Raw genomic sequence first — 13,463 nt, 5'->3', positions numbered from 1 at the left:
GTTTGTGAAACATTAGCATGTGTCCTTTGACCCGATGGGTCAAGAATGCCATTAACCAATCAAAATGCCGCATGGTAATGCCGGTAGAACCCGAAGTTTTCCGAATGGTAGTGATCATAAAGATTACATTGCGGAAGTAAAGCGATGTCGGAGCACGATGTGTTGGCATCGATTTCAATTGACAACTGCATGATAGCTTTCGAAATAGGTGATTTGCAATTTTTAAAAGGTAAATTAGGTCTTGAAAGAAGAGTTTTTACATGATTCGCAATGATAACAGTTCAAATGTATTTTACCAAATCACGCAATAAACACGTTGTTTTTTTCTTGAGTAGCGTGAACTGATCCTGAACTCCGATTTGACCATGTTATATCGAGGTGGAATTGATTTTGAAATAATTTTAGCTTTCAATCTAAAGACTGTGTCTATCGCAGAAAGTATTTACTTACAAACAAAGAGGTGCTAATTCCACAAATTTGACTAGCCGCTACGTATTGTGCGACTAGGTCTATTGTTTACAAATTATAATCCACGACTGACAGGATGCGTGTCGGTCGGTACGTAATTATACTAACAATCAGACAATAATCCTCGTCGGAAGCATTTCCGTGGTGGACACTAATTTTGAGTGACGGTCGGGGCCGACCGACGTGGCGAACAAAGATTTTTCACATCTGATATTGGCATGTCAAATATGAAATCAAGCGCCGAGGTGGGAACACATAGCGCCGAGGTGGGAACACATAGCGCCGAGGTCCCAAGTGAAGCGCCGAGATTCACAGGTATAGCGCCGCGGACCTCGGCGCTAAAAAGCCCTGGGGAGAACCCTGTGGACAGGGGGTTCTTTCACTGCTAGAATGGGGTGGATTAGACAATAGTGCTGGAAATGAAATACACATACACCAAAATATCAAGTTAATGCTCTTGGCTTTAATACCTCTCAAAATAATTACAAGAAACAAAGCACAGAATAATACAATGCATAAATTCACTAAAATGGGGGATTGCTTAAGGAAGTGTGCATTGGTGATAACTCACAGTTCCAGGATGTAAAAGTTGATGACAGTCAATAGCTTCTGCAACACAACAACGAAGAAATACAGGAGTCTTGCTTGCAGAGGGATGCTGTTATTATGGAGGGCACCACTGATACCAGGAGATCACAGAGCAGTTCATACAAGTCTCACAAAATGATGGTTGAAGCCTGTATCACTTGTCCCACAGCAGCAACACACAGTTGTACTCTGTTGAAATGATGGTCCACAACTGTTTATAGCATAGCATAAATGGCCCAGTTTCAGGTACACCACCTGGGTTTCCACAGGAGCCAATCAGAATGTGGTCTAGCAGCTGTCTCAAGATGACATGCAGGCACTCAAGTAAGCAAGTCAGTAGATTGTAAACATCCTTTGTTATGTAAATCACAAGCACACCTGGTAGATTCCAATTTGTAAACAAGTATGTCCTGTCAATCACGTTTATGACAGTTATCACACTGCAATGCACACTTCTATTTGCAAGGTTTGAGGTAATATTAAAAAACATAGAATAAAGAATGCTGACACATTGGCATCCACGTAACTTACTTTTGTACTTGCTTTTTACCTTACTTTGATACTTGGTGTATATGTACCTTGGGTAGACCTCACTTAGATTTGTTCATTTCATGATGATATCTTTAATTCTCTGATTTTGGTGAATATTTTTATTATTTTTGGTAGCAAGTAATATTTTTGACTTCTTGTTGAAAACCGATTGTTTTGATATTATGCATAAAAGTACTGCAGGCGTAACTCTTCCAGATTTGTTCATTTTTGTGATGATATCTTTAATTCTTTAATTGAAATGTGCATTGCTAACAGTGGCGCTATCTCAGTTGAGAAGCTGCTTGTTTTTTGATATCATCAAAACTATTTGTGTCACCTATTGACCAGATATGTCACATTACTGTGGCAGAGTTTCCATTCAGTTCAAAACATGCCCTATTCAAAATCAAATTAAGGTAGCCAGACTATTATTTGTGTTGAAAATTACGATTTTCACATTTATTTATTAATTGATGAAATGCACTATAAACTTTCATGTGATAAAGTCAACATAACATAGAATGTCATGTAAGTTGGTTAAAATGTAGATTTTCTGAAGGGAAGCAAGGCAGCCTCAGTAGTGTTTTCCAAAATCAACAACACAGGTTTAATCTGTGTGCCTATAAGTTTCAAAGATAAACTCAAGACAAAGCAATGTTAGGATGTGTTATCAGTAGCTATCTGACACACAATAATTGTTTCCAAACATTTGAGTGGTTTTTCTCCGCCCCTATTTGTTTCACAGATTAGTCATTTGCATATGAATGTGTCAGACACAAGGTCACGCAGCCACTGAAAAAAAATCATTGATTTTGGTGTTTTCATATGCCGAATTTATCCAATTATAGCTATCCCATTCCTTTATTTTTTTGGTTTCCAATAGCCTTACACATTTGGATGTCCCTACACATGTTAAAACAGACCTTGATGGGAAAACAAATTGATTGTGCCGATAAAAAAGCTTGAAAATCTTTGCTGTTCCTTCATGGACGTTTTCTAGGAGTTTATGTTTTTCAAAATACAAGGTCTTTAACAAAAAATAACGTAGACTTATTGTCGTCGGATTAACACCAAATTTGCACAGCTTTAAGGTGACAATGAGAGGAACTTGAATGTGTCCAGACAAACTATTTCATCGATTATTTACCAACAAGTTGTGGTTTGAGTTGGGGGCAATGCGACTAAAACAGTAATTGAAATTCAGCACACTATTTTTTAAAACGCATTGCTTGAATAAAACTGACCAGACACATTCAATTTACCAGACTATTGAACAACTAGGAAAAGTGAAAAAAATACTTCTTATCGCCAGCATAAATGCGTAATTATTTTTTTCACAGAAAAAGTAATTTTTCACCTTTGGTTGAGTAACGCGTCGTAGAATGCAGATACGGGCATGCAAAATACACTTGTGAAAAGCTTGAAGTCTGGCGATTCTAAAAATATATACTTTCCCGGGTTTATTTGTAGTCATTTAGTCACAATTAGAGGATGAAAACAAGTATGCAAATAATAGTCCCGCTACCTTAATCCGATTGTTTGTACCCACTCTTCCAACCACCCACAATTCAAATTAACTGTACGTACTCAAAGGACAATTTAAGACACCATTCTGAAGATGCAAACCATGTCTTAGCTGAGATTTGCTAGTACATGCCTGGAAACACAGGTCATCGCTCACTACATGGATTCCCTATGCTGTGATATTGGCGGGTCAGGATGACTAGTTCCATTTTACTGATAATAAGTATATATAGAGTTTCTTGAACATAATTGGGACATAATTGTGAAATGGTAGTGTACAAGCGTGTACACAATTCAATTCGTAAAATCAACTATTCTTGTATGAACTTGAATGTGGTTTTGAGTCAAACTATTAGACTACCTTATTTGTTCTGTTAGAAATGCATGACAGAGGTGTGTCAATGATCAAAATAAATATTATTTTAATAATCCAATATACAATAAATGATATTTGCTTCTATTGGAAATGTGCATCTAATAGAGCAAATATGATATTAGCATTTGCAATCTGTAATTATTTTGTGAATTTGTTTTTTCCAACGATCAATGTGAACAATGCTAAGCATCCAGATGGAAAGAACACATGTTGAGTGCCCATGTACCATTGTACCATAATGTACATAGTGTTCAGGTGCCAAACACACTAACTGACTAAATACACATAACAACTACTTAATAATCAACATTGTATTGTCTTGTAAAATCTGTTAAACCATAGACCCTACACAGATTATTCTTGTGATTGGGTCAGTCCTTGTCAAGTTAACTTCCTCTGCCTTATGAAAATCTCAATTTCAGTACTGTAAAATACATTATTTTGGCTATTTTCGCTCAATGAAAATAAAATCCAGCAAATATACCCTTTTTCCTATATTTTATATTCAACTGGTCAGAAATCAGTGAAGATAAACTCTATACAAAACACCCAAACAATCTTAATTAATTCCAGCAAAAATAAAGTATTTTACAGTAGCTTACATATCATTCTAGGCTAATAATCTGCCCCCCCCTTATTTATATAAATTGATTCAGCTAAACTTTTTGAATTGTATTTATTTACAGGACAGTAGTTTAGCTGTAACCAATACTGGGAAGGCAGTACGCTTACAGAGTGAAAAACCTCATTTAGTTAGTTTAGGAGGTGGACGTCTTAGTACAGCAGTTACATTACTTCCATTACCAGAAGGTATGTATGTAGTGGGTAGTTGCCATGATGTAGTATAATAGTTACATATGTCCCAAATATATGATATAGCCCAGAAATTCCCGGACCCAATATTCCCTGGGAGTGATGATATTTCACATCTATTTTTCAGATGTCAATTACTCCCAGGTGGTCCCCTGACTGAGATGAATGAGAATTGCATTTTCTGCAGCTTCAATGTACGAGAGAAAATTACTATCTAGATTAGTTGATGTAATGTAGAAAATGCAAATAAAATGTAGCCATAATAAAACCATTTTGTAAAACAATGTCTATTTAAATTTGCTGTGATTATAAATATGAACATTTTTAATTGAAAAAGTTTATTTCATCAAAATTATTGAAAGTGCTACTTTTTCAGGGCCCCTGAAGTGTGAAGCATTTGACAATGACCAGGCAATGCTACAACAACTGATAATGCATGCAAAGTCTCTCAAGAGATGGCAAAGACTGTATTTACAAGTAAAGTCGACCCAACCTAGAGTGAACACAAATTTAAATTTGAGTAAACACAAGATTTAATTTGACCAAGAAACATGAACACAAAATATCTACAATTCGACCCAACCCCAAGTAAACAAAAAAATTAAATTAGATCCAGAAAACATGAACACAAAATATTTAGTAAATTTGACTACAAAATACAGATTTCGATATTTATAACCCAATTTTATCAAAACAAAAAAAATATTCACAACAAACACAATGATATAATAATTTTATTATAGGGCCATAAATTGGTTGAGTGTCCAATACCAATACAGGATCTGTAGTATCGTTCTAGGTGACCCGGTTCAATATGATGCCCATTCTACAGAATAAGTACAAATATTCAGAACAAACACAATTGCATAATAATATAATATGGCCGTGAATGAGTGCTGTCATTTTGACATACATATATGATTTTAAGTGTCTTTTGAAATACAGGTAAAACATATATTGGACGTGCTGATGCTGGACAGCAACCTGATATTGTAATCACTGGTACTGGTGTTGAAGCTGAACATTGTTATATTCAAAACATTCAGGATGAAGTTATTTTGTATCCTATTGGACCTTGTACAATAGATGGTATGAATGTCAACTCCCCTACAAAATTAACACAAGGTACGTTTTATGACTACTGTTGAGCACTTAGCATGAGCTAAGAAATGACTTCTGTCATTTTTTTTTATCAAATAAACTGGTATTATTTGTTATTTTTCAGGTTTTTTTGCTCATTTTGCATATTTTTGACTTCTTCTCTAAAACTGCCTGCCAGATTGCTTTGAGACTCATAATGTAGACACATTTGTTTATTTGGTGAAGATATCTCTTTTTTTGTGAAAGTTATAATTTTTTTTGTGATTATTTTTTTTATTTTGTTTATTTTTTATGTATAATACATGGACTGTAAATGTATTGTTGGGTTCTGAACTACCTGGGCCAATGTTTTTAAAAAATGTTGAATTTCAGGTCAAGGTCATTTCAGTGTATATATCTTCGCTGTTACGGTATTAGTTGACGAAATTTGACAATTTCTGTGATACCAGATACCACTTTGCATGTGTAGAGCGCCCTCAAGTAGACAAAATTTGCAGTGCTGTTGATTGAGGGCGTCCCATGCATGCGCCTATTGACATAAACATCAGTATCTGGTATCTAGTATTAGTGATGTTCGGGGTTTCAGAGCGTTGATACTTGCTTTACATTACCAAACTGTATATAATTTCCATTATTTTGAGCAAAGATAAGGCCCTGTACCCAGACATAGTCGCTCCGCCCCATAGATGTCCACTAATTGATGCGAGTATATCGTCAGGCCCCTGTGATGTATGCATTTATTAATGGCGTTCATATTACGGATCTCGGCACATCTTGATTGAGTCAAATCAAGCTGAAAAAAATAGTTCTGCCTGAATGCTTGGTATAAACCAAAATCATGTTTTTCATATATTTTATTTTAGTGTATTTATGTGCTTAATGTATTTACAATGTACATGTATGTATGTGTTGGTACATGTAATTGCAAATGCCCACAATGATCTGACCCAATTCTGCTCAATCTCATTTAGGCAACAGCCAATCACGACTTTCTCATGGCAGGAAATAATTTCATGAAAAACATCATGTTGTGTTTAAAATTTTGCCATGGGTTTCATTTTAAAGACAATTTTCTCAATGGAAAAACAAGTTGGCTAGCTGAAATATGACAATTTTGCTTCTCATTGTGCCTCAAACAGCAGAGCTATGTTGGCTAGTTTTCCGATCAAAATAACCTCTACTAGACTTGATAATTGTGTGACACTCACACTTTGTAACACGTGCTCATCAACCTTTTGTCTCTCAGGTGCCATGCTATGTTTGGGAAGATCTAATTATTTTAGATTTAACCACCCTACTGAAGCAAATAAACTAAAAAGAGAGATGCCTAATAACAACAGGATATCAGTCACTCCCATAGGATTCATACCAGGTATTGTATAAGATCATTTACTCCCATAGGATTCATACAAGTGTAAGATCAGTTACTCCCATAGGATTCATACATGGTATAAGATCAGTTACTCCCATAGGATTCATACAAGGTGTAAGATCAGTTACTCCCATAGGATTCATACAAGGTGTAAGATCAGTTACTCCCATAGGATTCATACAAGGTGTAAGATCAGTTACTCCCATAAGATTCATACAAGGTGTAAGATCAGTTACTCCCATAGGATTCATACAAGGTGTAAGATCAGTTACTCCCATAGGATTCATACAAGGTATAAGATCAGTTACTCCCATAGGATTCATACAAGGTGTAAGATCAGTTACTCCCATAGGATTCATACAAGGTGTAAGATCAGTTACTCCCGTAAGATTCATACAAGGTGTAAGATCAGTTACTCCCATAGGATTCATACAAGGTATAAGATCAGTTACTCCCATAGGATTCATACAAGGTGTAAGATCAGTTACTCCCATAGGATTCATACAAGGTGTAAGATCAGTTACTCCCATAGGATTCATACAAGGTGTAAGATCAGTTACTCCCATAGGATTCATACAAGGTGTAAGATCAGTTACTCCCATAAGATTCATACAAGGTGTAAGATCAGTTACTCCCATAGGATTCATACAAGGTATAAGATCAGTTACTCCCATAGGATTCATACAAGGTGTAAGATCAGTTACTCCCATAGGATTCATACAAGGTGTAAGATCAGTTACTCCCATAGGATTCATACAAGGTGTAAGATCAGTTACTCCCATAGGATTCATACAAGGTGTAAGATCAGTTACTCCCGTAGGATTCATACAAGGTGTAAGATCAGTTACTCCCATAGGATTCATAACAAGTTATAAGATCAATTAATCTCATAGGATTCATATTGAGTATTGTATAAGATCATCTACACTAATAGGATTCATACAAGTTATAAGATCAAGCATGATAATTATAATGCTTACATTTGAATATATTCTCAGGTATTGAACACAAGTATACATCCAATAGGAATGAAATAATCATGGAGCAATCAGAAATTAAAAGTCCACTAGAAAAAAGCATTGAAGATGATCTTGAACAAATTTTGAAAAGTGTGACATTCGATGACAATATTGAAACTATTTGTTGTCCACCTGTCTCACCAATGTCACCAATTTATGGGGCTCCAGATGTCATTAAAGAAACTGTGCTAGTTGAAAATATTGATGACACTAATGCCACTAATGAATACCAACCACCAGTGAGTGCAATTAGGGCGCGGTTTGAAGAGTCTCCTTGTACAAGTCCCAATCAGCCACCTGTAATGTCAGAATATAAAAAACCAACATCACCAAGCCGGATAAAGCTAGGACAAAGTAGTTTATATACTACGAAACGTACTTCTTGTACTTCACCAACACAAAGACTGTCTCCAAAAGCAGATGGAGACACAGATAAATTATCAGTATCTAGCATTCAGTCTTGTGAACATGATGAAACAAACCAAACAAAAACATTAAATGTTACCCCAGTATCAAACATACTTCCAGAAGCTGCTGAATCACTTAAGAATGAAAACCGTAGAACCTTGCATGTCAATCCAGATGACTTTGAGGATGAACTTCAAAAACAATTATGTGTGAAACATGAGCAAATGGTGGCAGAAAGAAAACAGGAACAGAAAATGGCCTCACTTGAACGAATACGATTGGAGGAAATTTTAAACATATGTGCAGAATATGAACAACAGGAACATGAGGGCATACAATCACCAACGCATGTTGACGTAAATGAATCAGTGAACATTGCTGTGCAGATTGGTAATGAAACTATCATTAAGAAGGAAACGCCACCACCAAAACCACCAAGAATAAAAAAACCTCAAATATCAAAGCAAGTTTGCAATTTAGAGGTATGTTTATAATTGATCTAAATTAGTTCACGCCATTTTTTCATTGGATTTACCATACTTAGGGTAGGATACCCTATCTTTTAGTACAGGGTAAAAATAGTGTCACTGTAAAATTGTATGATTTTTGTCAAAACCAAGATTATTTAATCCTGCTTTTGAATGCGAATTGTCAAGACTACTCAATGCTTTGTTCATTGTTTCATGTTCAATTTAACTACCCTTCGGAAAACTGGTTTCTTTCAAATTGTAATTGTACATGGGCATGGTGCAGTGAGTAGCAATATTCGCTTCACATTTAATTCCACACTGTATTGTGTTGTTTATTTTTAAACACAGTGGATATACAAATAAATTCGCAATTAAATTAGGTTCATTAGTGTCTTAAAAATATGCACTATATGTTGTGTACACAGGTATATATCTGTTCCACTGATATTTCAAGAACCAGTTCTCAGATTTTGATAGAACGTAGTACATAGATGCTCTAGAATAATGACAGCCAGACAGTTTTTAGTTGCAATCTGTGTATACATATAATTTACATAATTTACTTATTTTTCACTGTTCCACCATAATAATTCCACAGATATTTCAAGTACCACTCATCAGATTTCAATAAAATGTGGTATGTAGGTTCTAAGGTACAATCCACCAACATGTTTGGGGTTTAAACTGTGCTATTAGTTCCCTTTCAGACAAGTCTGTGTGTCTGTCCGACATTATTTCTCAGACATGCCTGGACCAATTAGGTTTGAAATTGGCACAGAAGCAAGTTATGATAGAGACATATGCATGTTAGTTAATTTTTATTTCTGTTTATTTTTGGATTTTGATGATGTTGAACATGTCAACTGATTTTCAGGCTTGCCTTGACCAATTTTATTTCAACTTGGTATGAACATACACATATTGGGTTGCAGATTTGTTTAAGTTTTTTTTTTTTTACAAAATGGCTGACTCTGTATTGGTTTTATTTTCATGTGTCCACCATTTCTCACATATGCTTTGACCAATTTTGTTTACATATGTGCATTGATTAGTTTTTTTGTTCTTTTGAACTTTGATTGGCAGGTGGCCAATTTATATAAAAAACAACATATAAAATCACTATTAGTCCCCGTTCGGACGCAGTCCGAAAACGGGGACTTATGTTTTGCCCTGTGTGCGTCCGTCCGTGCGTCCGTGATCACCTGTATCTCGAACATGCATGGACCGATTAAGTTCAAACTTCACTCATACATCACACATTATATGGGACATATGCACATGCATTTTTTTCATGATCCGATTAACGATAGCCGAATAGCGGCCATTTTAAGGCCAAAAATGCATCAAAATCGCACATTTTCACCATTCCGGACCCGGATCTCAGTTATGCATGGACGGATTTTGTTCAAATTTGGTACATGCTTTAAACATAATAGGACCTTGATGCACGTCATTTTTTTTTTTGGATCGGGTTTGAAATGGCCGACTGGCGGCCATTTTGTTTTAAAGAATTCAGTTCTGGATCCGTATCTGAGACATGCTTGGATTGATCGAGTTCAAACTTCACACACACAAGGTACATCATGTCACAAATATGTATGTGCATTTGTTTCATGATCTCATTAACGATAGCCAAATGGCGGCCACTTTAAGGCCGAAAATGCATTGAAATCGCACATTTTCACCATTCCGGACCCGGATCTCAGTTATGCATGGACGGATTTCATTCAAATTTGGTACATACATTAAACATAATAGGACCTTGATGCACGTCATTTTTTTTTTCCGGATCAAGTTCGAAATAGCCGACTGGCGGCCATTTTGTTTTAAAGAATTCAGTTCTGGATCCGTATCCAAGACATGTCTGGATTGATCAAGTTCAAACTTCACACACACATGGTACATCATGTCACAAATAGATATGTGCATTTGTTTCATGATCTGCTTAACAATAGCGGAATGATGGCCATTTTAAGGCCGAAAATGCATCAAAATCACGTATTTTCACAATTCCAGAACCGGATCTCAGTCATGCATGGATGGATTTTGTTCAGATTTAGCACAATGTGTTGTACATATGCAGGTGCATTTCGGTCATGATCTGCTTTGAATGTATATGTCACTCAAATATGAACGGAACGGGGACGTGTCATTGACAATGACTTGTTTTAATATGTCATCAAGCGTTTCTTGATGCCTTGACTGATTTCATTCAAACTTGGTATTGACATGATAGAGTGCTGATGCACATAATTAAAATGGCAAATTTTTAACATTCAAAGAATACTTACAATACAATCCACCTCATCTCCCCAATCGAGTATCATTACTCTAATTGTTCATGGTGAAAATGAGTTCTATCAATGTGGTCGAAGGTTATCAGGTAGGAAAATGTGATTGAAGGGCCATCCAACCTTGTACATCTGAATGTTTAATGACTGGACTACTCAATAATTTAGTTATGTCATCTAGTTCCGTATGTAAAACTCTCAAGAAAGTTTTAGAAATTTACCTATTCCCTACTTTGTTTACTCACTGTTTTACCATGTTCATACTAGTCATTTCAACTGACATACTTCTTCAATATTTACCAGGAGATAACTTGTGAAATGGAGAATTTAGAGATGGAGCGAAAGAAGTACGTAAAGAAGATTGAGGAACATGAAAGACAGTTACAAGAATTAGATATTGATGCAGAGGAAGTTAGGAGAGAAGTAAATAAATCTCATTTACTCAGACCTCAAATCAGTTCTATGTCGCCCTTTTTAATTTTTGCAAGAGCCAAATTTTTGTGAGCCTGTGGAAAACGTAAAATCATCTGACAATATTGCTGGCAAAAAGTGTACAAAGCAAATTTATCATCACAGTGATGACATTTAATAATTTCAGTCAACTAGCCTCAATAAAGCTATATTATAGTGTTCTTTGTGGATTTCATTTCACTACAGACTTGGTCTCTTGCACTATTGTTCATATCTTACTGTAACACCCAAATTAGTAAATCATCACGGTCACATGAATATTAAAATAAATAATGTTTTATGTAATTAAACTGAATAATACCGTTACAGTTCACTTTTTTGAATACCAATAAAACCATGTTTATTTACTAATTTACAACACGTGTACATGCACATGTATGTCCAAGCAGCATTCATATGCAAAACATAAACAAGTACTTTCAGGTGAATCACACATGTTGTAATATGCACATTTAAACTTGCAGTCTTATTCATCATGTTACAAAGAGTGTAGCTCTGATGATGACTTTGTCAACTAAATCTCAGGTGGACCTCTCTCAGGTTTTTTCATGTCTTCAATTCTCTAATTTTGATTAATATTTTCAACAATTTTGATAAAAAGTGATATTTTCGACTTGTTAAAAAAGCGCAAGTTTGATTGCCTTGATATCATACATGTAAATACCTCAGATAGACCTCTCTCAGATTTGTTCATTTTGTGATGATATCTTCACTTCTCTAAATGAAATTACAATTTGAATACGGTAGATCAGTATTTTCAATTGATATTGCCTTTCCCAGTTTCACTATCAAGTTGATACATCCCACTGTGAACAAACATACAGAACTAAAATGACTTGTACACTAATCTAAAGAATTCATGGAAAGTTGACTCACCTGCCTGTGTGTGGAATCATTGTATATGCCAATATGCATTTTACTGCACTTTGCTATTTAACAATCAATCAGATATTAAGCATTTTTAAAACACAAATGCTATAATAGTTAACTATTTATATGCAAATAATTAGTTTTTGCACAAAATTGACATTTTTATCATTTGTTATGATACAAGTTGGTAATTGGTACTCTGTGTTTGTTCACATTTATACATCTCACTCTTGTGGTGTATATTTCTTTTTATTGTACAAGATTCTGCCCACAACATAGAGGTTTATATTTGTAAACCCACTCTACAATTATCATACAGTTCATATTTTCATTGATTTATAAAAAAAAATTTTAACATTCCATGGCACCTAGTTAATTGCTGTATTTTTGTGATATAACATCAGATTATATTTTGTCTATCTTATTTGTTAAATGCTTCCTTGCTTCTCTGAACAAATGTTTGCCTTCTTATTTAGATTGAGATTGAGAAAGCCTTATTGGAAGGTGAACACAAATCAGAGATGGATCAACTCCAACAAGACTCAGAAAAAGTAGAATCTGTGAAACAGTTCAAAAGACAAATCAGTCATTCTGCAGTACAGGAACGACAAAGGGTTGGTAGTCTAGTCTCATATTTATTCCTCAAACATGAATTATATTCAACTCCTCCAGGATGCCTGCAAAAAAGGATCGTTGTCTGGTCTCTTATTTAGTCCTTAAACTTAAATGGTACTCTAGTCAACAGTTTGCCAACAAACAAGATGTACATCTCATTGTGCATCTCAAATAGCAGAGCAAATATAAATACCACTTCCTAGGTACCTTTTAAATTGATGTTGTTTTTAAAAAATAGTCTCTTGACTTCCTTTCTATCAGGAAAACAAACTATTTGAAGATGCCAAACAGAATCTTGAAATACTGGAACAGGAATATGATGAACTCGAAATGAGACTAGAGTCTTGTGATGAGAGCGAAAAAGAGGAATATGAACTAAAATTGAAACTGAAATCTGAAGTCTTAGAAGCTGAGAGAAAGATATTTGAAGATTTAGAATTCAGACATTTGGAGATGGAATCAAGGATGGAAGAAGAACAAGAAATTATTGAACAGGAGTTAAGTCGGGAAGAAGATGAAAAGAAAAAAATAATCAGTGATCGTGTG

At 35.1% G+C, this 13,463-nt stretch overlaps 1 protein-coding gene across 2 annotated transcripts in view; it reads left to right on the top strand.

Annotated features, from left to right (window-relative positions):
• Nucleotides 1–13,463, top strand: part of LOC100368104 (uncharacterized) — a 40,446-nt gene that overhangs the window by 13,784 nt on the left and 13,199 nt on the right. For both annotated transcript variants that reach the window (XM_085499365.1, XM_085499364.1), the window contains exons 3-9: nucleotides 4,174–4,297; nucleotides 5,246–5,425; nucleotides 6,648–6,773; nucleotides 7,772–8,682; nucleotides 11,265–11,384; nucleotides 12,779–12,916; nucleotides 13,179–13,463. In XM_085499365.1, coding sequence (XP_085355491.1) covers nucleotides 4,174–4,297; nucleotides 5,246–5,425; nucleotides 6,648–6,773; nucleotides 7,772–8,682; nucleotides 11,265–11,384; nucleotides 12,779–12,916; nucleotides 13,179–13,463 — 1,884 coding nt within the window. The remainder of the gene's footprint in view (nucleotides 1–4,173; nucleotides 4,298–5,245; nucleotides 5,426–6,647; nucleotides 6,774–7,771; nucleotides 8,683–11,264; nucleotides 11,385–12,778; nucleotides 12,917–13,178) is intronic.

The sequence above is a fragment of the Saccoglossus kowalevskii genome, chromosome 5, assembly GCF_978046115.1.
Source record: "Saccoglossus kowalevskii chromosome 5, keSacKowa6.1, whole genome shotgun sequence".
Taxonomy (NCBI): Eukaryota; Metazoa; Hemichordata; class Enteropneusta; family Harrimaniidae; genus Saccoglossus; species Saccoglossus kowalevskii.
Note: the sequence above shows the minus strand (reverse complement) of the source record. Positions and strands in the feature narration are given on the sequence as shown.